The sequence below is a fragment of the Glandiceps talaboti genome, chromosome 11 (assembly GCF_964340395.1).
Source record: "Glandiceps talaboti chromosome 11, keGlaTala1.1, whole genome shotgun sequence".
NCBI classification, from domain to species: Eukaryota; Metazoa; Hemichordata; class Enteropneusta; family Spengelidae; genus Glandiceps; species Glandiceps talaboti.
In genome coordinates, this window is record NC_135559.1 from 6,763,280 (window position 1) to 6,786,345 (window position 23,066).

The window sequence follows — 23,066 nt, forward strand, 5'->3', positions numbered from 1 at the left end:
TATGGTATTTTGAGTTACAAACACAGATTTGTTGTATATTGTTTCACAGTTATTTTTCAAGTAGGACATCATGATAAAATTGTTTTATAAAATAAAAATCCAAAATAAATATCAAACCATTATCTATATGGCCACTTATCATATCATCCTCAGTTACAAATCAATCTTTCCATAGGAATTGTTCCTAGCAATTTTGTGTACAGATACACGTGCACAAATTCTACAGAATTCCATTGAGGTTGGGACTACATGACAGGGGGCTATGTTGCATGTTCGCTATCGTGTCGTGGTGGAACTATCGTGGCTTTTCCTTTCAGTACACAGTCTATTTGGCGTCACACAGGCTTGCCAGTACTTCATCATTTATATAACCTGTGGTGTGGACTTTTTGAATACAGGCCATATTGATCACACCTTACTAAATTACTAATTTCTAGTTTACAGACTATCGATACCCCTAACGACCATGATCTAACACAAATACAACTAGAATATTACCCCTGTCGGGGCACCCTCACGCATCGCCAATTCAGTTTGGAGCAGACCGTTGAGGACAGAACGATAAGACGTATATTACGGCATACTTTATTCATTTTGGGCGAAAGAACGTAATGTATTGTGTGTGTACTAAAGGTAATCCATCAAATGTAAACTATAATCTATTGAACTGTGAATAAGCTTACAGTCTATAGGGTGAGTATATGTAGGTTATCGATATCTAGATTCAGGTTTGGACGGCTAGCCCGAGGTGTCAATATAACGCTTGTCCTTTTGCAACAAAACAAAACAAAACAAAACAAAACAAAACAAAACAAAACAAAACAAAACAAAACAAAACAAAACAAAACAAAACAAAACAAAACAAAACAAAAACACTTTCGCACTGAACGCTTTCAAATTGGAAGGTGATGTATATATATATTTCAAACAAACATAATTATGCATTTGATATTTTGAGAAAGTGTGTAGACTTGAAATAATTCAGACACTCATTTCTTGTTTCATTTATTTGACAGTGTACCGTGTCCTCGCCTTCCAACAGAAAAGTAACACTCATATATGAAAAGTTGTTCATATAACTTTAGAATAGGCTAACACAAAGTAAGGGACATGACTTAAAGAACAATGGAAGGGGTGGTGTTTTTCAGAATCCAGTGCGTGAAAAGACAGACCTTTCCCACAAGACCTTGCACAGTCTGTCATTGGTATATCTGTGATCAACAGATCATAGTGATCCTCCCCAAACACATTCATGAAAAGTGACAACTCTCCGCCAAAACACTACCCCTCCCCCAAACAAGTAAGAGGACTGGGAGTGGTAAGATACGATTGTCAATTTACCATTTGACGTAGCCAAAATTCGTTATTTTTGTCATATTTTCCTCAAACTGCACATGATAGTGAATGTCACCAATAGCGAGGTACATTTGTATTAACTTTAACCACCGACAATAAACATGTGTTAGTTGTCTGTGCTTTATAACATGTCGTGATCATAACAAACAGCGCCATCTATCACTGTGACAGTAAACCAGACTGTACTGACAGGTTGCCGTCGAAAGCTCTCAACTTATCAAATTATGTTGTGTGTATTGGTTCAATTTCCAATTCTCGTGTCTTGTTATAGTTTATAGTACTTACGACTAAAGAAATTCCAACTTAAATATAATACTGCAACTTTTACTCAAATGATACTAATGAGACAAACAAGTGTATATATAAATGAAAATCCAATTTATTGCAAAAAATAAAAGATGTAGGTGAAATATAAACAAATTTTACACCGGACAAACTTACTTATTTGAACTTCATTGTGACCAGTGTAAAAGTCATAACAATACAAGTGACGTATTATAAGGTGCAAATTTTAGCCAAACTATACAAAATGTTAATTTCAAGATCCTAGTTTACACTACAATCTGATTGTCAAAATTTGGAGGGAAAAATATGCATCAAAAATGAAGGGATATTTCAGAGTCTTTACCTAGCAGTCATCATCTTGACGAATTCTGTTAAAAAGGGAATAAAAAATGAATTAATATTTATGATTACCAACTTACTGAATATGATAAACACAATTGTGGGGTTCATCATGATAGTGGGTCCTCACAAATATATATGCAAACACGTGTCAAAGGTCAAAAAGACAAAGGTCAAACACATATTGCGAACTTTTAATGGCAGCTAAAGAGCAGGGTTTTAATCGCAGGTTCTCGCATCGACATATGATCTATACGGATTACATAGGATCATTCTTTAGATCTGGATTCACTTATTATATTAATCCTAATACAAAGTTGTTCATTAAACTGAAAACGTTTCGGTATGCACTAAGTAAGAGCAGCCAGAAAAAGGGCATGGCGCCAGGATTATATGGATGTTTGTATACATTTTCAGTTTTTGGCGATTAAGGACCCAATTTTCTTTGTAATGAACGTTAAACAGTTATGAACCGTCTTAATTTCTTATCGAAATTTAACCGTATATTGGGGTCACGGGTCACGAAAATAAACCCATACTTCATAAACATACCTTCATAATTGATTTGCCCATCGCCATCAATGTCAGCTTCTTTGATCATTTCATCTACTTCTTCATCTGTTAATTTTTCACCAAGATTTGTCATCACGTGACGTAATTCAGCAGCACTGATGTAACCATTGCCGTCTTTGTCAAAGACCCGGAAAGCTTCGCGGAGCTCCTCCTCGCTGTCAATATCCTTTATCTTCCTTGACATCATTGTCAGAAATTCAGGGAAATCGATTGTTCCATTTCCTTGAAAAAAAGACAGTAATTTAAGGTTTTTACATTCAGTATACACTACATCCCATTTCAATGGAGATATCAGAAATTTCGAAAATCACATGCCAACACAAAAGAACTAAAACAATTGCTCAAACAATTACATCAATGTATGACGTCATCACTGGACTGTCAAACTCAAATTATGCAGGAACTGCTGAGGGACAAAATCTAAAATTGAATTATTTTCCTCATAAACTATTCAAATACCGCTCAGATCAAACGAAATATTGCTAGGAAGCAAGATTCGTAATCTTCGGTGATGAAGAATCACCATCGTCAGGCATACCGAGCGAACTATGGATTTCAGCATCACAAAATTATGAACAGAGATAACACCTTTGTCACCTCTAATTTATTTGAACATAGATTATATTGTGTTAACTTTTAGCTCCAAAAGTTATGTGCACAGACGACAATTGGAGAGAGAGAGAGAGAGAGAGAGACAGAGACAGAGACAGAGACAGAGACAGAGAGAGAGAGAGAGACAGAGAGAGAGGGGGGAGAGAGAGAAGGACAGACAGACAGACAGACAGACAGACAGACAGACAGACAGACAGACAGACAGACAGACATCGAGCGAGAGAGAAGGGAGGGGGAGAGAACATGAAAGGGAGAAATAGACAGACACACGGCCAGACTGACACCGATTTGTGCATAAAATGTATGTGTATGTATGTATGTATGTATGTATGTATGTGTGCGTGTGTGTGCGTGTGTGCGTAAGTACGTACGTACATGACAATTTGACTATTCGAATGTTTTCACTAAAAGTTTTATATAGCATCTCACCGTCAGCATCTACTTCATTAATCATATCCTGAAGTTCAGCTTCTGTTGGATTCTGACCTAGTGACCTCATAACAGTTCCCAATTCTTTGGTTGTGATGGTACCATCGCCATCTTTGTCGAAGAGGGAGAAAGCTTCCTTGTATTCTGTAATATACAAACTAGACCGTCTATAAATGTGTTGACAAGTGACGTGTGCATATATGTCTCACGTAGTAGGTTACCTTTGTGACAGGTCTGGTTCTGTTGGTGTGCATACCTGAGAGATAATGGTGCACGGACGGACGCAGTCAATGTAATAGCCCCCCCCCCCCCCCGGTTTGGAACCCAATCTAATAACCCCCTCCAGGCTATGCCTTTGGGGACTAGTAAAAAACAGGCATACCTGGAAACATATCAACACATAACTCCGTATCTTTACACCTCTCTCATCAATTAGGCTATATCGTACGAATGCAAGCTTCAAATTCAGTATAATTTAGTACATACATGTTGCCCTTGGAAGTGCTTGCAATGCTTGCTTTAAAAAATTGATGTGTAGTTTGTTTTTAAGGAGAACGTATTTGTCTGTTTTTTGCCTCCTTTTCGTAGTTCATTTTTTAAATTATCGGTTAGTCAAATCACCACGAACTGCTGACATTACAAACACGGCAAACTCAGAATTTTTTCGATGCCTAAATATGTTCACCCAGCCGAAGATTTGGTGAAAACAACATCCAGAATTACTTAAGGTCGACTACTTTCACCTGTATATCGTCTGGACAGGCTTTGTTTGGGACAGATTTGTCAAGGGAATACAACTATTTATCGTGTCGTTACACATTTTAACCTAAGGATTATTCGGTAAACATGGAGGGATGTCACAGCTCGAAAAACTTCATGTATCTACAAAAAGTATATTTGAACACGGTGACCCCTTGCGAAAGTAATCTCAGTTGGTACCAGCCATGTTTTGATAAGGTGGGGCATCTTTTCATTTCCATAGTAAAAAGGTCACATCACACTCGCTCAAATGTGAACCGTGCTAATATTCGGATCGTGTATCTGATAAGTCAATCGGGAACAATAGACCATTGTTTGTTTGTTGTCTTCCGTAGACATCAATAGATTCATACAAACGTTTGTTCTATTGTTGCATTATACCTTCGTCTCCAAACTCCTATATCCACTGGGTAGTTAGCTACTGGCTACCTGCCTAGCTGACAAAAATACGGCAATGCGACATCTAAGAACCAATCAATAAGCTTGTATCAGGTCATGCCCTCGGCGACAAGCATTTTCAAGCTAATTTGACCTTACTTTCTCCATAGACCCATGGATCTATTCTCTCAATAATAGATCCATGGTAGACCCTACACGTTTGTACATAGTACAAAGAGTTCGTCCGTGTCAACATCTTGACCTTTTGTACTCGATCACTTTCAACATCGTCAAATCCAAGATTTCAAATTTAAATTTTGTTCCTTCGTTTTAGTTGTTGATTTTACAAAAAAAGGGCTCATCAGAAGTGTGAACATGTCGGTTATTCAACTCCAATTAACGTGGGACTGGGCAAAAAGTTAACCACGTACACCATGAAGGTTTCCTCGCTTCAGAAATAGAGATATACACGTACTTCAATCTCTTGATCAGTGGATTCACGAGGATTACATTGTTTTCTCCTAGACCTCATACCACTAGTGGTCTGAGCCTAGACCAACTTTTCGTTTAGGTCTGCCCAACAATCAATTTCATCCTAATGGTCGAAATGGGCCATTAAACATATACAGAATTGGTGTTGCGAGTTACGCTGTGATTGTATTTTGAGAATGCACAGCTCAATGGAGCAAGGTATATGACTTTAAGGTAATAAACTGAGTAGCGTCCGCGTACTATAAACACAAATAACACTACATGGTGTCATTCAGACTTGACTCTACATGTTTAGTATTTTAGAAGGTAGCCTGTCTGGAAAACAATTGTCCTCAAGGTACCCTTTTGTTTCAAATTTACGGACGTAAGCGTCATTCGCGCAATTTACACATATTCATGTTTAGATAGACATTCCAAGTTTTCCTGTAAAGTGATTTGTAAAATTTAAGTCAGTCGACTTCTGGCTCTGGCCTTGGAGTGAGGCCGTTTTTATGCCGAACGCAGGGCTTTGATAAATAAAGTCTATGTTCCAGTTCATACCACATACATCGTCTCGTATGCAGTTTATCATTTTACCACAAGTGTTGCTGATGATCTGAAAGATTTGATATAGTACTCTAAGAAAACAGCACATGCAATTACAAGTAAATCTACCGAAAATATTTGACGAGTTCACGCATGGTTTACGATATATTACGAGAGTACAACGTACTACAGATGTATCACCTGTTGCTTCACCATGGTAACACGTAGCCTGGGTGGCCCTCATTGGACACACATGAACTGAACTGCGGAGATACTTATTGAAATTTTGGGACAAAGTTTTGGTGTTCGGTTTAGAAAATTTCTATACACTTGGATGATAATAGATTGTTGTCGAATTACTGGCAAGTTGCCGTAGCACTATTACACCGTACGTACCGCTGCCAAGTGTGCATGTCTGAACAGTTCATTCCATTAATTTCACTAATCTAATCACGCGTCCTTTCCACTCACTCAAAATCGAGACAGACAAAATACGTCTTAGGGCACAGATAAATGGGGTCCATCAATAGCGGTGTGTCATAGAGTGATACCGTGTGATTTGTTCTCAAAATGTTTGGCCAGTAGACAACAGCTTTTGTCATTACGTGATTATGTTTGTTCCTAAATATATTCTACATTCCTATCTTGTACTTGGTTCTTTTTCGTTTCCCTACCTCTTTTGTTGTGTGGCTCCTTTCATGAATGTTGGTAGGTAAAAGGGAGTACATTAATTAAATATACAAACGTTTCTTTATAGTCAATGACGCCGTTTTACTAAGCCTACATTTTCTAATATCGATTCTGCCTCAAATATTCATATTTTTACGACAAGACCATTTTATAGTGTCGTCTGCTTTGAGCATCTCCTTTTCTTGACATGTCATTCCGAACTTCAATAAGCCAATACATCGAAATTGCAGCTATGTGAAATTAAACACCCCTTTTGAAAATTTACGAAGAACTTAAGAATTAAAAAAAAAAACGTAAGGTCTCGATTCCAGAAAAAGGAGTACATTTATATATGAAATTATCCAATCAGCATAACGTTCCCCCAAGGACATGATGTATGTAGCATATTTTGATTGTTTTACATCAATAACAAATCATTCAAATAACAATTCATCCCTTTGTGAAATTTCCACCAACTCTATCATATTTTGTACAGAACATAATTGTACAAACTCTTACCTGCAATTTCTTCTTCGGTGAGCTGATCTGCCTGTGCACAAACAAACGAACAAAAGAAAATATTACAATTAATGCAAAATCAAAATATTGATTTCACGTAATGTGTAAACTTATAGCAATTGATAACCAAGCTATAAAATAACAAAGTTTGTGCTCTACGTGGGTTTTGTAAAACTATTGTGTAAGCTTACGTTACATGTCATGTCACACCCGATCAACACTGCTCAGTTTCTACAGTAACCGCTATAAAGCACAGTCAATGTACAAAGCAAACGCTATTTCTATACCTGTAACATCACAAGTGAACGTTTCCTTGTGTGCAGCAACACAAAGACTTAAATTAAAGCTTACTTACCATTTTAATTGCTTGTGGAGTTGAAGACAGTAATGTGCTCGTGTGTAGTGGTGTGGTAATCAGTACAATGAACTTATAGGTACGGGCTGCTATAGCTAGGAGGGTCGATGTATAGCTACATGAAATGTAGCATTGGGTCGTCTTGGTACAGTGTCTACCAATTTAGCATATAAATAGATATGGGTTTGGTGTGGGACGATGGACACTGCAGGAAACGATGCGCATTGCAGTTAAAATCAATTTGCATATATATTCAAGTATGTGAATGACCGAATGTTCTGACCGAATACTAGAAGATATTACCATACCGTTGTTTTATGATAGCATAGTAATGACGTTGCTACATTGGATGTAGTTTTAACGACACTCCAGTTTGTAGAGTTGTGTGCTAACCCCTGAAGTGTGGTATTCAGTGTTCATTCATAGATTCCGCGGAGCCAGACCCAATATTATTCCGTGCATGGGGTGAACTCAGAATGAACTTCAACGTTTGATGTGCTAGGGTTTGGTTATGTGTGGCTTGAACAACATGTACAGGTCATCGCGGAGCTTTATTGTAGGTCTCTGATCAAGGGATTGTTGTCAACAAGAGTTGCATATCTTAGCTATTACGACAAATGCCACAGCCGTGAGTTCATTCAAAAATAAATCACACCTAGAACCAGAAATGAATTTGGAATTTTCAGCTATATTGACTTTTTTTAAAACAATGGGCGAAATTTCGTTTTAAAAATAACACATTGGCAATAGAGTCGGGACATAAACTAACAAAACCGATTCGACTATTATAAGTATAATTTGGATCGTATGTGAGAGAAGTTGAAGAGCAAGACGATGAAACGGTTTTGGAAAATTAAACCCATTTTTATTTTTTTTACCAGCTTATCAAACTGGTAGTGATTTTACTACGTATCCAGAAAAATAGTAACCTTGCTACGTCACCAATTCCACGTGTCGTATCACAAATATATTATTCAGTGTAATCATAGACAGTAGAGGGAGGTCTCCCTCTACTGTCTATGGTGTAATCACGCTACACTCACAATTGAGAATACTGGAGGAAAATTCGCATTAATTTGCTACTGTATGGCAACCGAGAATGCTCTGACAAATACAATCGCAAAGATTACGGAATTGATCGAAAATTGAGACTGAAATGGATCAAAGATGAAATCAAATGAAACCGAAACAGTATGCAAGTGTGAAAAAGTCATCCTTAACATTTGCCATGGTTGACATGTTGCAGTAGTGGACTCAAAGTCTCGAAGATCAAAAACACATGGACAGATCGAAGTTGTTATCTAGATTTTATATATATTATATATACTATAACGCTTGTCGTTTTGTAAACAAAATGAACACTTTTGCTCTGAATCGAACGCCTTCGGATTGGAAGGTGATGTCTATATATTTCAAGGAAACATAATTATGCGTTTATTTGATATTTTGGGAAAATATGGAAGAACTTTTGGCAACTTCAGGTGTGTAGGCTTGAAAGAATTCAGACACTCAATTGTTGTTTCATTTATTTGACAGTGTACCATGTCCTCGCCTTCCAACAGAAAAATGACACTCATATAATGAAAAGTTGTTCACACAACTTTAGAATAGGTTACCACAAAGTAAGGGGTTTGACTTAAATGACAATGGGAGGGGTGGTGTTTTTTCAGAATCCAGTGCTTGAAGAGATAAACCATTTCCCACAAGACCTTGCACAGTATTGACTGACCCTCTCCTCCGTCTGTCGTTGGTATATCTGTGATCAACAGAACATAGTGATCCTCCCCAAACACATGCATGAAAAGTGACAACCCTTCACCAAAACACTACCCCTCCCCCAACAAGTAAGGGGACTGGGAGTGGTGGTAAGGTGAGATTGTGAATTGACCATTTGACGTCGCCAAAATTCGTTATTTTTGTCATATTTTCCTCAAACAGCACTTGACATTGAATGTCACCATAATAGCGAGGCATTAATTTTAACATGTCGTGATCATAACAAACAGCGCCATCTATCACAGTAAACCAGACTGCACTGACAGGTTGCCGTCGAAAGATCTCAACTTATCAAATTATGTTGTGTGTATTGGTTCAATTTCCAATTCTTATGTCTTGCTATAGTTTATAGTACTTACGACTAAAGAAATTCCAACTTAAATATAATACTGCAACTTTTAAACAAATGATACAAATGAGACAAACAAGTGTTCATATAAATGAAAGTCCAATTTATTGCAAAAAAAAAAGATGTAGGTGAAATGTAAACAAATTTTACACCGGATTAACTCACTTATTTGAACTTCATTGTGACCTGTGTAAAAGTCATAACAATACAAGTGACGCATTATAAGGTGCAAATTTTATCCAAACTATACAAAATTTCAATTTCAAGATCCTAGTTTACACTACAATCTGATTATCAAAATTTGAGAAGAAAAACATACATAAAAAATGAAGGAATATCTCAAAGTCTTTACTTAGAGGTCATCATCTTGACGAATTCTGTTAAAAAAGGAATAAAAATGAATTAATATTTATGATTAACAACTTACGGAATATGACAACACACAATTGTGGGTTTCATGAATGATCACAAAAATATCTGTAGACACTTGTCAAAGGTCAAAAAGACAAAGGTCAAATACATATTGCGAACTTTTATTGGCAGCTAGAGAGCATGGTTTTAATCTCAGGTTCTCGCATCGACATATGATCTATACAAAGTGGTTCATTAAAATGAAAACGTTTCGGTATGCACAAAGAGCAGCAAGAAAAAAAGCACGGCGCCCGGAATATACGGATGTTTGTATAAAATTTCCGTTTTTGGCGCTTAAGGAACCAATTTCATTGTAATGAACGTTAAACAGTTATAAATGTTTGTTTATCCCATCTTCATTTCTTATCGAGTTTTAACCATTCATATATTGGGGTCAGGGGTCAAGAAAATAAACATATTTCATAAACATACCTTCATAATTAACTTGTCCATCGCCATCAATGTCAGCTTCTCTGATCATTTCATCTACTTCTTCATCTGTTAATTTTTCACCAAGATTTGTCATCACGTGACGTAATTCAGCAGCACTGATGTAACCATTGCCGTCTTTGTCAAAGACTCGGAAAGCTTCGCGGATCTCCTCCTCGCTGTCAGTTTCCTTCATCTTCTTTGACATCATTGCCAAAAATTCAGGGAAATCGATTGTTCCATTTCCTTTTTTAAAAAAGACAGTAAAAAGAATGTTTACATTTAGTTTATACATTATATCCAATTTAAGTTGTTTACAATTTCAGACAGACAGACAGACAGACAGACAGACAGACAGACATACAGAAGACAGAAGACTGGGAGGGGGAGGGGAGGGAACATGAAAGGGAGAAACAGGCAGACACGGCCAGATTGACTCAGATTTGTGCAAATGTGTGGAAATGTGTGTGTGTATGTGTGTGTGTGTGTGTACATGACAATTTGACTATTCGAATGTTTTCACTAAAGTTTTATATAGCATCTCACCGTCAGCATCTACTTCATTAATCATATCCTGAAGTTCAGCTTCTGTTGGATTCTGACCTAATGACCTCATAACAGTTCCCAATTCTTTGGTTGTGATGGTACCATCGCCATCTTTGTCGAAGAGGGAGAAAGCTTCCTTGAATTCTGTAATACAACAAAATAGATTGGTGTGGCATCAGTAAATGTGTTGACAAGTGACGTACATATCTCTCATGTAGTAGGTTACCTTTGTGACAGGTTTGGTTGAAACGGTTGGTGTGCATGCCTGAGAGATAAGGGTGCATGGACGGACAGATGGATGGATGGATGGATGGAGCTAATCTAATAACCCCCTCCAGGCTATGCCCTTTGGGGACTAAAAACCAGGCATACCTGGAAACATACCAACAGATATATTATTTAAACTCCATATCTTTACCCCTCTCATCAATAACAGTAATTTTAGAACATCATCAAGTTTTCGGAGCATCAATCCTCGACACCGTGACCTTACCATATTTGTCACAGGTAATTCCATAAATTGAAAATGTGTTATTTATCATATATAGGCTTAATATCGGTCACGTGTAAATATCAGTATAATGAGATCTCGTGAGAATGACCTTACTTCCTTTGTACTTATAAATCAACAACGTTATGTTTACCCTACGTAAGGAAGGTTATATATTGGGGATGAGAGTCTTTGTGTGTGTGTGTGTCTATCTATCTGTCTGTCTGTCTGTCTGTCTGTGTCTGTATCACCATTTTCTCCAAAACGGCTGGCTCAATGCAAACGAAATGTGGTGCAGGTGTTCTGTTAATGGCAAAAACTGTTAGGTTTTGGTAAACTTCTATGAATATTAATGAGCAATTTATGTAATTAATGGCCTTCGGTAATTAGGCTATATCTAAAGAATGCAAGCTTCAAATTCATTATAATTTGGTACATACATTTGCAAGTGCATCTGTCCTTAAAATATTATTGATGTGTACCTTTTAGTTTTACTAAGTTATTTGCATAGTTTGGTAATTAGATCTGTACAAACTCTAGCTACGGTGAGGCCTATACAATGTTCTATAAACGCTTCACATTACATGCTGTGTTGGCCATAAGATCGCATCTGTGGGCAATCATGCTGGAGAATTCGCTGACATAAATTCATAACATCTCTTCACGATTTCATTCTCAATCAAAATTGAAAATCTTTTTTGTACTTTGTTGATTTGAGATGTAAGTTTAGGTTTATGTTTTTGTATCTAAAATGGTGGACTCAACTGAAGGTTTAAAAGGTGAGTTGAAAATACGCCAAACTTTTGCAAAAGCTGAAGCTGAAATCCTATGTGTCAGCCAGAGTTCCGAAGCTATGTTATATTTATTGATGTAGTAACTAATGGATGTTAAATTATCATGTCTGGTAGTGCAGAATTTTTTCTTTTCGACAGGGCATAAAGGAACAATAATCTAAAGGTTTGCCCATATGGAAGGCATTCAGTTTACATCTAGTATTTACTAGCTAATGCCATAACCAAACCCAGAAACAACAAAAGAATGCATTGATCCATTTTGTACAGTGTATCGCGTGTTTCAATCAAATTTATTTTCGTTCAAATCCACTAAGCCGATAATATTGAATAGCAAATACAGATCAGGTGGTTTCAAGTGCATTCCGATGACTTTTCTCTATTTCTCCACTTCTGTTCGTCAAATTTTGAAATAACATGAGGATGTACGTACATACCTGTTGCCCTGGGAACTACTTGCAACGCTTGCTTTAAATACATTGATATGTAGTTTGTTTTTAAGGAGAACGTATTTGTCTGTTTTTTGCCGCCTCGTTTTCGTTGTCCATATTTTGACATGATCGGTGAGCCAAATCACCACAAATTACTGACATTACAAACGCGGCAAACTCAGACTTTGTTCTATACCTAAATATGTTCACCCAGCTGAAGATTTGGTCGATCCAACATCCAACAGCTTATGGGCGACTACTTTTACATGTATATCGTCTGGACAGGCTTTGTTTGGGACAGATTTGTCAAGGGAATACAACTACTTATCATTCATTACACATTTTAACCTAAGAATTATTCGGTAACCACGGAGGGATGTCACATCTCGAAAAACTTCATATATCTACAGACAGTATATTTGAACACGGTGACCCCTTGGAAAGTAGTCTCGGAGGGTACAGCCATGTCTTGATAACTGAGGTGGGGCATCTTGTCATTTTCATAGTAAAAAGGTCACATCGCTCAAATGTGAACCGTACTAATATTCGGATCGTGTATCTGCTAAGTCAATCGGGAACAATATACCATTGTTTGTTTGTTTTGTTCAGTCGACGTCAATAGATCCATACAAACGTTTGTACTATTGTTGCATTATACCTTCGTTTCCAAACTCCTATATCCACTGGGTAGTTAGCTACTGGCTACCTGCCCAGCTGACTAAAATGCCGCAATGCGACATCTAAGAACCAATCAATGAGCTTGTATCAGGTTATGCCCTCGGCGGCAAGCATTTTCAAGCTAATTTGACCTTACTTTCTCCATAGGCCCATGGATCTATTATCTCTCGGACCACTAGTTAGTGGTCTGGGATTATCTCATGATAAACCCTACTCGTTTGTACATAGTACAAAGAGTTCATCCATGTCAACATCTTGAGTTTTTGTACTCTTAGACTATCACTTTCAACATCGTCAAATCCCAGATTTGAAATTCAAATTTAGGTCCTTCGTTTTCGACTTGACGAGGGCTCATCAGAAGTGCGAACGTGTCGGTCATTCAACTTCACGATAAACAAGGGACTTGGCAAAAAGTTAACCACGTACATTTTGAAGGTTTACTTGTTTCAGAAAAAAAGATATATACAAGTACTTCAATCTCTTGATCAGTAGATCCAGAAGGATTGCGTTGTTTTGTTCTAGATCAGTGGATCCGGGAGGATTGCGTTGTTTTGTAGACCAACATTTCATTTAGGTCTGCCCAACAATCGATTTTCATACTTGTCTAAATTTGATCCTAATAGCCTAAATGGGCTACACAGTATTGTGAGCTACGCTGATTCTTTTTTTTAGAATGCACGGCTCAGTGAACCACGGTAAACTGAGTAGAGTCGACGTACTATAAACACAAATAACACTACCTGTTGTCTTTTCCTCGTAGTACTCTAAGAAAACAGTACATGTATTAATTACAAGTAACTCTGCCGAGAATACTTGACGAGTTCGCACATGGTTTGCGATATATTACGGGAGTACACAATACTATTGCTTCACGATGGTAACACGGAGCCAGGGTCGCCCCATTGGACACACATGAACTGGACTGCCGAGATATTTTGGGGCAAAGTTTTGGCGTTTGGTGTCGAAAATTTCTGCACACTGGGATGATAACAGATTGTTGTCGAATTTCTGGCAAGTTGCCGTTGCGCTATTATACCGCTGCCAGTTATTCTAAACAGTTCATGCCAGTCCCTTTCACCTGAGCTTTCACTAATCTAATCACGCGTCCTTTACACTCACTCAAAATCGCCACATGGAGTCTACCATGTATATGGTATTTTAACTATTTTTCTCTTTTTTTTGTATGACACATTTTAGTACTTTATTGTATTATTGTATGACAATTTTTAGTATTTTATTAGTTGGTACCTTTCATATGCAATCCTCTTTATTGTGTAAAAACCACTGAGACGTAGTGTAGTGCGCTTTTAAGAAATTAAATAATAATAATAATGATGATGATGATGATGATGATGATGATGATGATGATGATGATGACGATGATAATAATAATAATAATATCAATAGCTGCGTGTCATAGAGTGATACCGCGTAATTTGTTCTCAAAAAGTTTGACCGGTAGACAACAGCTTAATTATATGTCATTATGTGAATATGTTTATTCCTAAACATGTTCTACATTCCTATTTCTTGTACTTGGTTCTTTTTCGTTTCCCTACCTTTTTTGTTGTGTGGGTCCTTTCGTGAATGTTGGCAGCACTTTAACTTTAGAAACGTTTCTTTATAGTCAGTGACGCCGTTTTACTAAGCCCACATTTTCTAATATCGATTCTGCCTCAATTATTCATATTTTTACGAGGCCATTTTTATATGTCTTAGTGTCGTCTGCATTGAGCATCCCCGTTTCTTGACATGTCATTCCAAACTTCAATAAGCCAATACATCGAAATTGCAGCTATGTGAAATCAAGCACCCCTTTTGTAAATTCACGAAGAACTTAAGACTTTTAAAAAAGTAAGGTCTCGATTCCCAGAAAAAGGAGTACATTTATATGACATTGTCGAATCAGGGCAAAGTGCTCCTAAGGACACGTATGTATCAATAACAAATCATTTACATAACAATTCATCCCTTTGTCATGTAAATTCCCACCAACTGTATCATTTTTTTGTAGAGAACATAATTGTACAAACTCTTACCTGCAATTTGTTCTTCGGTGAGCTGATCTACCTGTGCACAAACAAACGAACAATAGAAACAATCAGAATATCATTTTTATAAGTCGATCGAAACAGATCCTCCACCATTGATACACTACAACTTTTAGTTCACAGGAAACTGGTACACTCGTATAGATTGACATTATTGGTGTAGGGTTATATTGAGTAAATAACATTAATTAAATTGGACGCTCTTGATTTCTACAAATAAATATATGGGATTGATCGTTTTGCATACTGAATGGAGAAAATTCGTATTTTTCTAAACATACATGATGTTTCAGTGGGGTTGTTTTTGGACGGAATTCATATTTGGTCATAAGGTTTGGAAGAAACATATGGTGCACATGTCTCTCATTTAAAGTTATGTCAGAAATAAATGATTTAATATGTAAACTTATAGCATGTGTGATAAAATTGATTTTGGGACAAAGGATCTAGGACCTGGGATCAGACATGTCATCAGGGCGAGTTTTCTCCACATTAAACGTGCCTATAATGCTGGAAAGCTGGAACAAATATATATTATTCACAAATATTTTTTTTTCGCTCAGCACGTTCATATATGTGAAACTGATGTCTACAAGGGTCATGAAGAATCAAAGACAAAAATTGACAAAATTCTTGTGTCAGACTCAGGCCAGTCCACAATAGAATTTTTTAGTGGTCTGAGTGTCGTCTGGAGGAGGTCTAAATCGTCAGCATATATTTACAAGTTCACTTCTATATTTGACACACAAACTATTTGAAAGATCATTGAATATGTATGTGAGTATTTTCAAATATAATCAAATGGTATTAACATTTTGGGACTAAGTGTGTTAAGCTATATAGGAATCCACCATTTCACTGCAAAGGATCTCAGGAAAGTGATCCCATACCCTTCTGTAGCTAGTTATAGGTGTAAGCCACGGGGAGGTCATTCGACATTTGCGTTAATTGGCGTTCAACCTTTCCTTACACACCGTTGCCTTCGGGTATTCACCTGACTGCCTATGTAACAAATAATGAATGAATTTATATCGACCACTTCTTTCTTTGAGACACGCCTCTGGTCGTTTGTACATACTTGGCAAGTGTAGGTGTTTGTTTAGTGATTGAACGACAGCAGATTTCATGATGTAATATAACATTTGTGGCCCGTTTGGGACTCTTTCTGGCATCGTTTCAATGAACCCGTTACTTATAAAACCTTGTATTGTGGATTCTTTGTTTTGGCGAACTACGAGTGCAAGATTTGTCGAGATTCAGAGCTGTTCGTTGGCATAAATGATGATGCCCACCTTTTGGCCATTCATTGGATTATCTTCCCTTTTACTTCCATTCCATTCATTCTGTGATTCAACAAGCGACCTATCGGTCAGAATAGCTCCGCTGTTTTTTTTTTAATTTAATTTTTTATTTTGGTGACATGTAGAAGTGGTTCAGGTCTTCAGCTCTTCGAGTCACTATGCAGTTTTGTTTTAGGGATGCAATAAAGTGGTTAGTGGTTTCATATGATGTCTCACTATAAAACACATTTTACACAGAAGTTGGTAATGTATTGTACTTTTATACCATAGTCACCATTTTATAACAAAAATCTACTGTTATGAAAAATTGCACAAAATCTCAGAAAAAAATGACTGGGAAATGCACACAAGAAAAAGAAAAAAAGAGGATTTTGAGGTTGGCTATAAGTAATTCCAGTGTCTTACAGCTGTAACCCTGGAAAATTTTAATGAAGAATGAAATAAACTAGGGATCTAAAATAATTTTGAGGCAATTTGAATTTCAATTTTCTAACAAATTTACAAAGTCAACAACATTCAACTTGTTCTAGTTGTGGTAGATATATATAGGGAAGAAATGTATTAATCGCCATCTTAGTTTCCGTACGGCGACAATCTCAACTACCCGGAAGAGAGTCATTCTCAGCCATACGTTACAGTGGTAACACTCGTTCATGTTCGGTTACCTTTCACAAAGAAAACACAACGAAATGGTTGAAATGATCTTTTTTTAATTTCTTTTCATCACAACAACAAAATCTGCGTGATCAAAAGTGTTGTAAACTAAACCAGAAAGAATTATCGGACTGGCTAAACTTCCCGATGAACTGGAAGGTCCTACTACTTCCAAGTAAGCCTCGATAGTACTATAGTACGTGAGAAAATCGTCTCAAACTAGCGATACAACTTTCAAAATATAACTTGACATGTCTTCATTTGTTAGAGTTATACAATTCAAGACGGGTTTTCACTCGAAAACAACAATTCTGTGAATAATGACAGTGACACTCTGAACGCAGCGATTTCTCGGACGATGTTACCACTGTAACGTATGGCTGACAACGACTTGCTTCCGGGTTAGTCCCTCGTGCATACGGGTGGATTGTCGGCGATTAATACATACATGTACATCGTCTGATATTTTAATTCACAGTGTTTTTTGTGACCGGCGCCTGTCAGTAGACTCTGCCATTTTTTTCATCATTCCATTGTATTTAAACCTTGTACTTGACATTTCGCAATATTTATAATTCTCAACAAAATACCTCAACATGCCTCACTTCGCTCGTACTCAAAGTAGCCCCGCACGTAGTCCTGCTTGCATACGGACGAATTCGGGACTCGATTCTGACAACTGTCCCTCCCCCTCCGGTGTTTAGAGTCAAGTCAGTAATACAGACTCGTGCACCCGAGGACTACCCCGCGCGGTATGATCACTGACACTGATGACATGATGAGAGAGAACCTTTTCGGATTTACATGTAAAACGGGGAAAGATACGCAAAACATAATGCAAAGTCTGAAGCCAAATTAAAGTTGTAATTATTTTAATTATTTTTACTTGCCAAATATTTGCATTTTGGAAAGGCAAGACACGTTCATGTCGTTTAACTTTACATGTGAACTGTCGGCCATATTTAAACTTCAACCGCATGCCTGGCATGCCCTTCCTTACGCAAGTTGTCTGAATTCTGGTTCACTGTCATTCCAAATTGCACGACAATATAGAATTAACCACAAGTTACATGTTATCTGAAAACATCACACTTTTATAGTGGGTCTGAAGTGTGATTTTAGTGAGTACTAAGAACGTCCTGTGTTGATACTCAAGATACTTGCTGTGGAAAATCGCTCGGTCGAATGAGGTCACCTTCAGCTTCTGGTCGAATCAGGATAGAGTATGCAAATGAGGATGTTGCGGATTGGCTGATAATGTAGAAGGGTGCAGAATTGGATTTGAAGTTTACAACCCTGTTTCGAACAAACGCTTGTCATTTGGGCGCCCAATGCGTAGAATTATGACTATAGCACATATTACATTGCTTGTTTGACGTCAATAGTGTCTTTTGAAAAGTGGCAGTTTACTTAAAGTCTCGTCGACTGATTTCCAATATGGCGTCGGTCATTATGCTCATTAACATATTCATTTTTTTTTCAAATTACAAAAAAAAAATCATAAAAAATAAAAATGAGGATGTGCTGACTTGAAATTAACAAATCTGAGTAAGCTACCCCCTGCGCATCAACACGCCAGATATCAAAGCAATCTAATAAGAGGTTTTCAAGGAGTTGATGAAAATGACATTTTATGAAAAAAAATCATAAAAAATTGAAAATGGCACAGATCAACTTGGCATGAACAAATCTGAATAGCCTCCCCCAAGGGAACATGCACACCAAATATCGAAGAATTCCGACTGTCACTTATGGAGTAGATAGTAAAAATATAAAAGTTTGACGGACACCTATGATTCACTCTACTCTCTATACCTCAATACCCACCTATACCTAAAGCTACGCTTTCAGCTTTCGCTGACAGCGGAGCTAACAATACCTTGGGTCTCGTTCAAGAGCATGACTGCTACGTATCACAGACAGCTAATACCTTGATTATCTGTTTAATGTATTTACCAATTGATAACCAAAAGATAGAATAAGAAAGTTTGTGCTCTACATAGGGTTTTTAAAATTATTGTAAGCTTACGTTAGATGTCATGTCACACCCGAACAATACTGCTCAGTTTCTACAGTACACGTTATAAAGCACAGTCTAATTATAAAGCAAACACTTTCTATACCTGTAACCATAGACAGTGGAGGGGAGACACTGCCTATGTTGTAACATCACAAGTGAACGTTTCCGTATGTGCAGCAACACAAAAATTTGAATGAAAGATTACTTACCATTTTTATTGCTGGTGGAGTTGAAGACAGCGATGTGCTCGTGTGTTGTGGTGTGGTAATCAGTGGAATAAACTGATAGTACGGGCTGCTATAGCTAGGAGGGTCGATGTATCGCTACATAAAATGTAGCATTGGGTCGTCTTGGTCTATAAAGGTGTACAGTGTCTACCAGTTTAGCATATAAATAGATATGGGTTTGGTGTGGGACGATGAGCACTGTAGGAAACGATGCGCATTGCAGTTAAAGTTAATTTGCATATATATTCAAGTATGTGAATGACCGAATGTTCTGACCGAATACTAAAGAATATTACGATACCGTTGTTTTATGATAATAGCAATGACGTTGCTACATTATATGTAGTTTCAACGACACTCCACTTTGAAGAGTTGTGTGCTAAGGACCCCTGAAGTGTGGTATTCAGACCCAGTGAACTCAGAATGAACTTCAACGTTTGATGTGTTCGGGTCTGGTTATGTGTGGCTTGAACAACATGTACAAGTAGGTCATCTCGGAGCATTATTGTAGGTCTCAAAGATTAATAGGGATTGTTGTCAACAAGAGTTGCATATCTTAGCTATGACGACAAATGCCACAACCTTGAGTTCATTCAAAAAATAAATCACACCTAGAACCAGAAATGAATTTGGAATTTTCAGCTATGTTGACTTTTTTTAAAACAATGGGAGAAATTTCGTTTTTAAAATAACCCCTTGACAATAGAGTCCGGACAACAGCTTGTAACAAAACTGTTTCGATGACTAGTATAATTTGGATCGTATGTGAGAGAAGTTGAAGAGATAAACGATGAAACAGTTTTGGAAAATTATACCCATTTTTAATTTTTTTTTGCTCAGCTTATCAAACAGGTAGTGATTTTACTACGTACCTAGAAAAATAGTAACCTTGCTACGTCACCAATTCCACGTGTCGTATCAGAAATATATTATTCAGTGTAATCACGCTACTTATATAATTGAGAATACTGGAGGAAAATGCGCATTAATTTGCTACTGAACGATAACCGAGAAGGCTCTGACAAATACAATCTCAAAAGACTATGGACTCGATTGAAAGTTGAGAAATGGATCACAGATGACATCAAACAAGCGCGAAGCAGTATGCAAGTGTGAAAGAGTCACCTTTATGATTTGCTAAGGTTGACATGTTGCAGTCGTGGACTCAAAGTCTCAAACCAAATGGTCAGAATTTGTTACTAGTATCTAGATTTTAGCAAAGCCTTCGGACAAAATTGACCATTCAATCCTCTTGTCTAAATTAATCGATATAGGTATTAACACAAATCTAATCAAATAGGTAGCACACTTCACAGTATATACGTAGAAAGCAAAGAGTTGTGCTAGAAAATGCTACTTCAAGCTAGTAAATTGTGAATGCGGAAGTACCACAAGGAACAAAACATGGACCGATCTTATTTGTATTGATGGCACATATACTAAATGACATTCACACAGTTGTGTTAATGTTATGTTATTGTTTATTAAGGTGTCCTATGTGGATCCGGACTTATTAAATCATACATTGCTTAAATAAAGTTTACAAGCAAAAGAACCACATCCAGCCCTCTGGCTTATAGGACACAAAAGTAAGAAACTCTCACAGTAGTAAGAAACTCTCACTTCAATTCATTTTCATTGATGATACAACCATATCAGATCAGCTTTGTTGCTAGGCTACAACATATCTATAGCTAAGTCATGTTTTCCAACCGTATCCAGCTTGTCAAACAGTCGAGTCGCTGATAGGATGGTTTCACCCGTCGTGTTGTACAGGCTGCTGTAAGCTGTGTTCAGTGAAAATACAGAGATGTATCTCATTTCCGAACGCAAGGGGGCGGGCTTTGATAGCAATCTGTTGTGACAGGTGGGAGGAGAAACGAACGAACCATTCCCTGACAAGTAAATGTGGTATAAAGATTGAAAACTACAATACATTCTATTGCAATATGTTCTGACAGGAAACCAGCCACAAGCCAACCCCAACCCCAACCCCACCACCACCCCACCACCACCACATTCATATGGCATCCCGAAAACCTGACACCATGGTCCAATTGCGATAGGTTACATACTGAAAGACATAGACATATCTGACTATTGAAATGTGTGGCAACATGACAATTTGAAAAATCACAATGACAAAGACAGACAAGATACGATTTAGTAATTGTACATGTTGTACAACATATTAACAAAAACATATAGACCATCTATTATACTTTGACTGACTCTATGCATGATGATAGTGCCATCAAGCGCCAAATAGAACGTTTTTACAGTCACGCCAATATGTTACTCACGTAAATTTTCTCACAATTCAATTGAGATTAAAGCTACATTGTTTAGAACTTTTTGCTCGAGTATGTGCTGGTCGCAGCTGTGGTCACTGACACTGTACAATAAGAAGTGTCTTAACAACCTAACAGTTGGTTACAAGAACGTATTTTGATGGGTAACTAGCGTGATTACAGTGCTAGTCTAATGTTTGTACCGTATGCAATACTTTTGGGGCGCTCAGACGTAAACTAGTGTACATTTTTTTTAGAACGTATTAGAAATAGTCCAAATAGGTTAATTGCAGCGGTGCTCAACTCCGATACAACCCTCTATTCGGATTTTTATGTATTTTTAAATCATTGTATTTGTTCATGTGTGTATTTATCAGTTAGTCTTTTTTATTAAAATTCTACTTGTTTTAAAAATGCTGTTTTTGTGTGTATTTTTATCTATTGGATGTTTCTGAGCGTTGTTAATGTTGCGTTCTTTTCTTTCCCGAAATAAAGTTTAATAATAGCAGCTGCGTAACATCTGTTAACAAAACTACTTTATTACGATTACTTGCGTGTATACAAAAAGAGAATTATGTAAAATTTACAGAGTTTGCGAAATTAAGGATAAAAAATCAATTTACAGATTACTATGACAAAGAACACGTTAGGTAAACAATATGAACCAACAACTGTTTCATTTGACTTGTTTGAAATAAGAACGGCCGCTGGATAAAAAGCTATTTTTGAAACAAGTTTAAATTTTAATGGATATGTGATAACGTACGTGTGTACGTGTCAGACGGCGGTAACAGCTAAAATCAAATAATCATACCGGGGTGCAATAAATGTCACGTGGATTACAGAGTTTGACCTCCTGGTTTGACCTCCTGGTTTGACTTCTTAATCAGAAGGATCAGTATGTCTGTTAATGTTTCCAATTAACAGCTGCATAAAAAACCCACTATGAACATCCGAAGAATTTTCTAGATATTAGTAGTCCACTTATTGTCAATACTGATGAAGCATACTTAACCATCACTTGCAATTAACTAAAACCTGGTACATTTGTATTAAGATATAACTCATTAACGAGCAGATGACGTCATTTTGTATACGTACAATACACTTTGAGGAAATTTCCACTATGCAATCAACTGTCCTAGCAATGCCAGAAGACAGTAATGTCATAGAAGACAGTTTAATCAAGGTTTTATAAGTATATTTACTCGTTGTGTAAAAAGCCTACAAACTCAGTTTGTGCACCTTTAACTTGAAATTTCCACGACGTTTGTAATTTTACTCACTATGTGACTACCTTTAATGGCTTTATTACATAGTATCACGTGGC

General features: G+C 37.1%; 3 protein-coding genes across 4 annotated transcripts in view; 1 reads left to right on the forward strand and 2 right to left on the reverse strand.

Annotated features, from left to right (window-relative positions):
- The window catches only part of LOC144441928 (uncharacterized), a 129,238-nt gene that overhangs the window by 101,074 nt on the left and 5,098 nt on the right, over positions 1 to 23,066 (forward strand). The window lies entirely within an intron of this gene.
- Positions 1,746 to 7,584, reverse strand: LOC144441891 (calmodulin-alpha). Its single transcript, XM_078131142.1, has 5 exons — positions 7,292 to 7,584; positions 6,937 to 6,967; positions 3,595 to 3,738; positions 2,533 to 2,775; positions 1,746 to 2,009 (listed from the first exon to the last, which is right to left on the reverse strand). The coding sequence occupies exons 1-5, from the start codon at positions 7,292 to 7,294 to the stop codon at positions 1,981 to 1,983; spliced, it is 450 nt and encodes a 149-aa protein (XP_077987268.1). The 5' UTR covers positions 7,295 to 7,584; the 3' UTR covers positions 1,746 to 1,980.
- LOC144442854 (calmodulin-like) lies at positions 9,520 to 19,625 on the reverse strand. 2 transcript variants are annotated; one of them, XM_078132246.1, is made up of 5 exons: positions 19,428 to 19,625; positions 15,232 to 15,262; positions 10,803 to 10,946; positions 10,260 to 10,502; positions 9,520 to 9,793 (listed from the first exon to the last, which is right to left on the reverse strand). In XM_078132246.1, exons 1-5 carry the CDS (start codon positions 19,428 to 19,430, stop codon positions 9,765 to 9,767), a joined length of 450 nt encoding a protein of 149 aa, XP_077988372.1. In that variant the 5' UTR covers positions 19,431 to 19,625; the 3' UTR covers positions 9,520 to 9,764. The 2 variants fall into 2 exon arrangements, with proteins under 2 accessions (XP_077988372.1, XP_077988371.1); XM_078132245.1 differs by lacking the exons at positions 15,232 to 15,262; positions 19,428 to 19,625 and adding an exon at positions 12,521 to 12,806.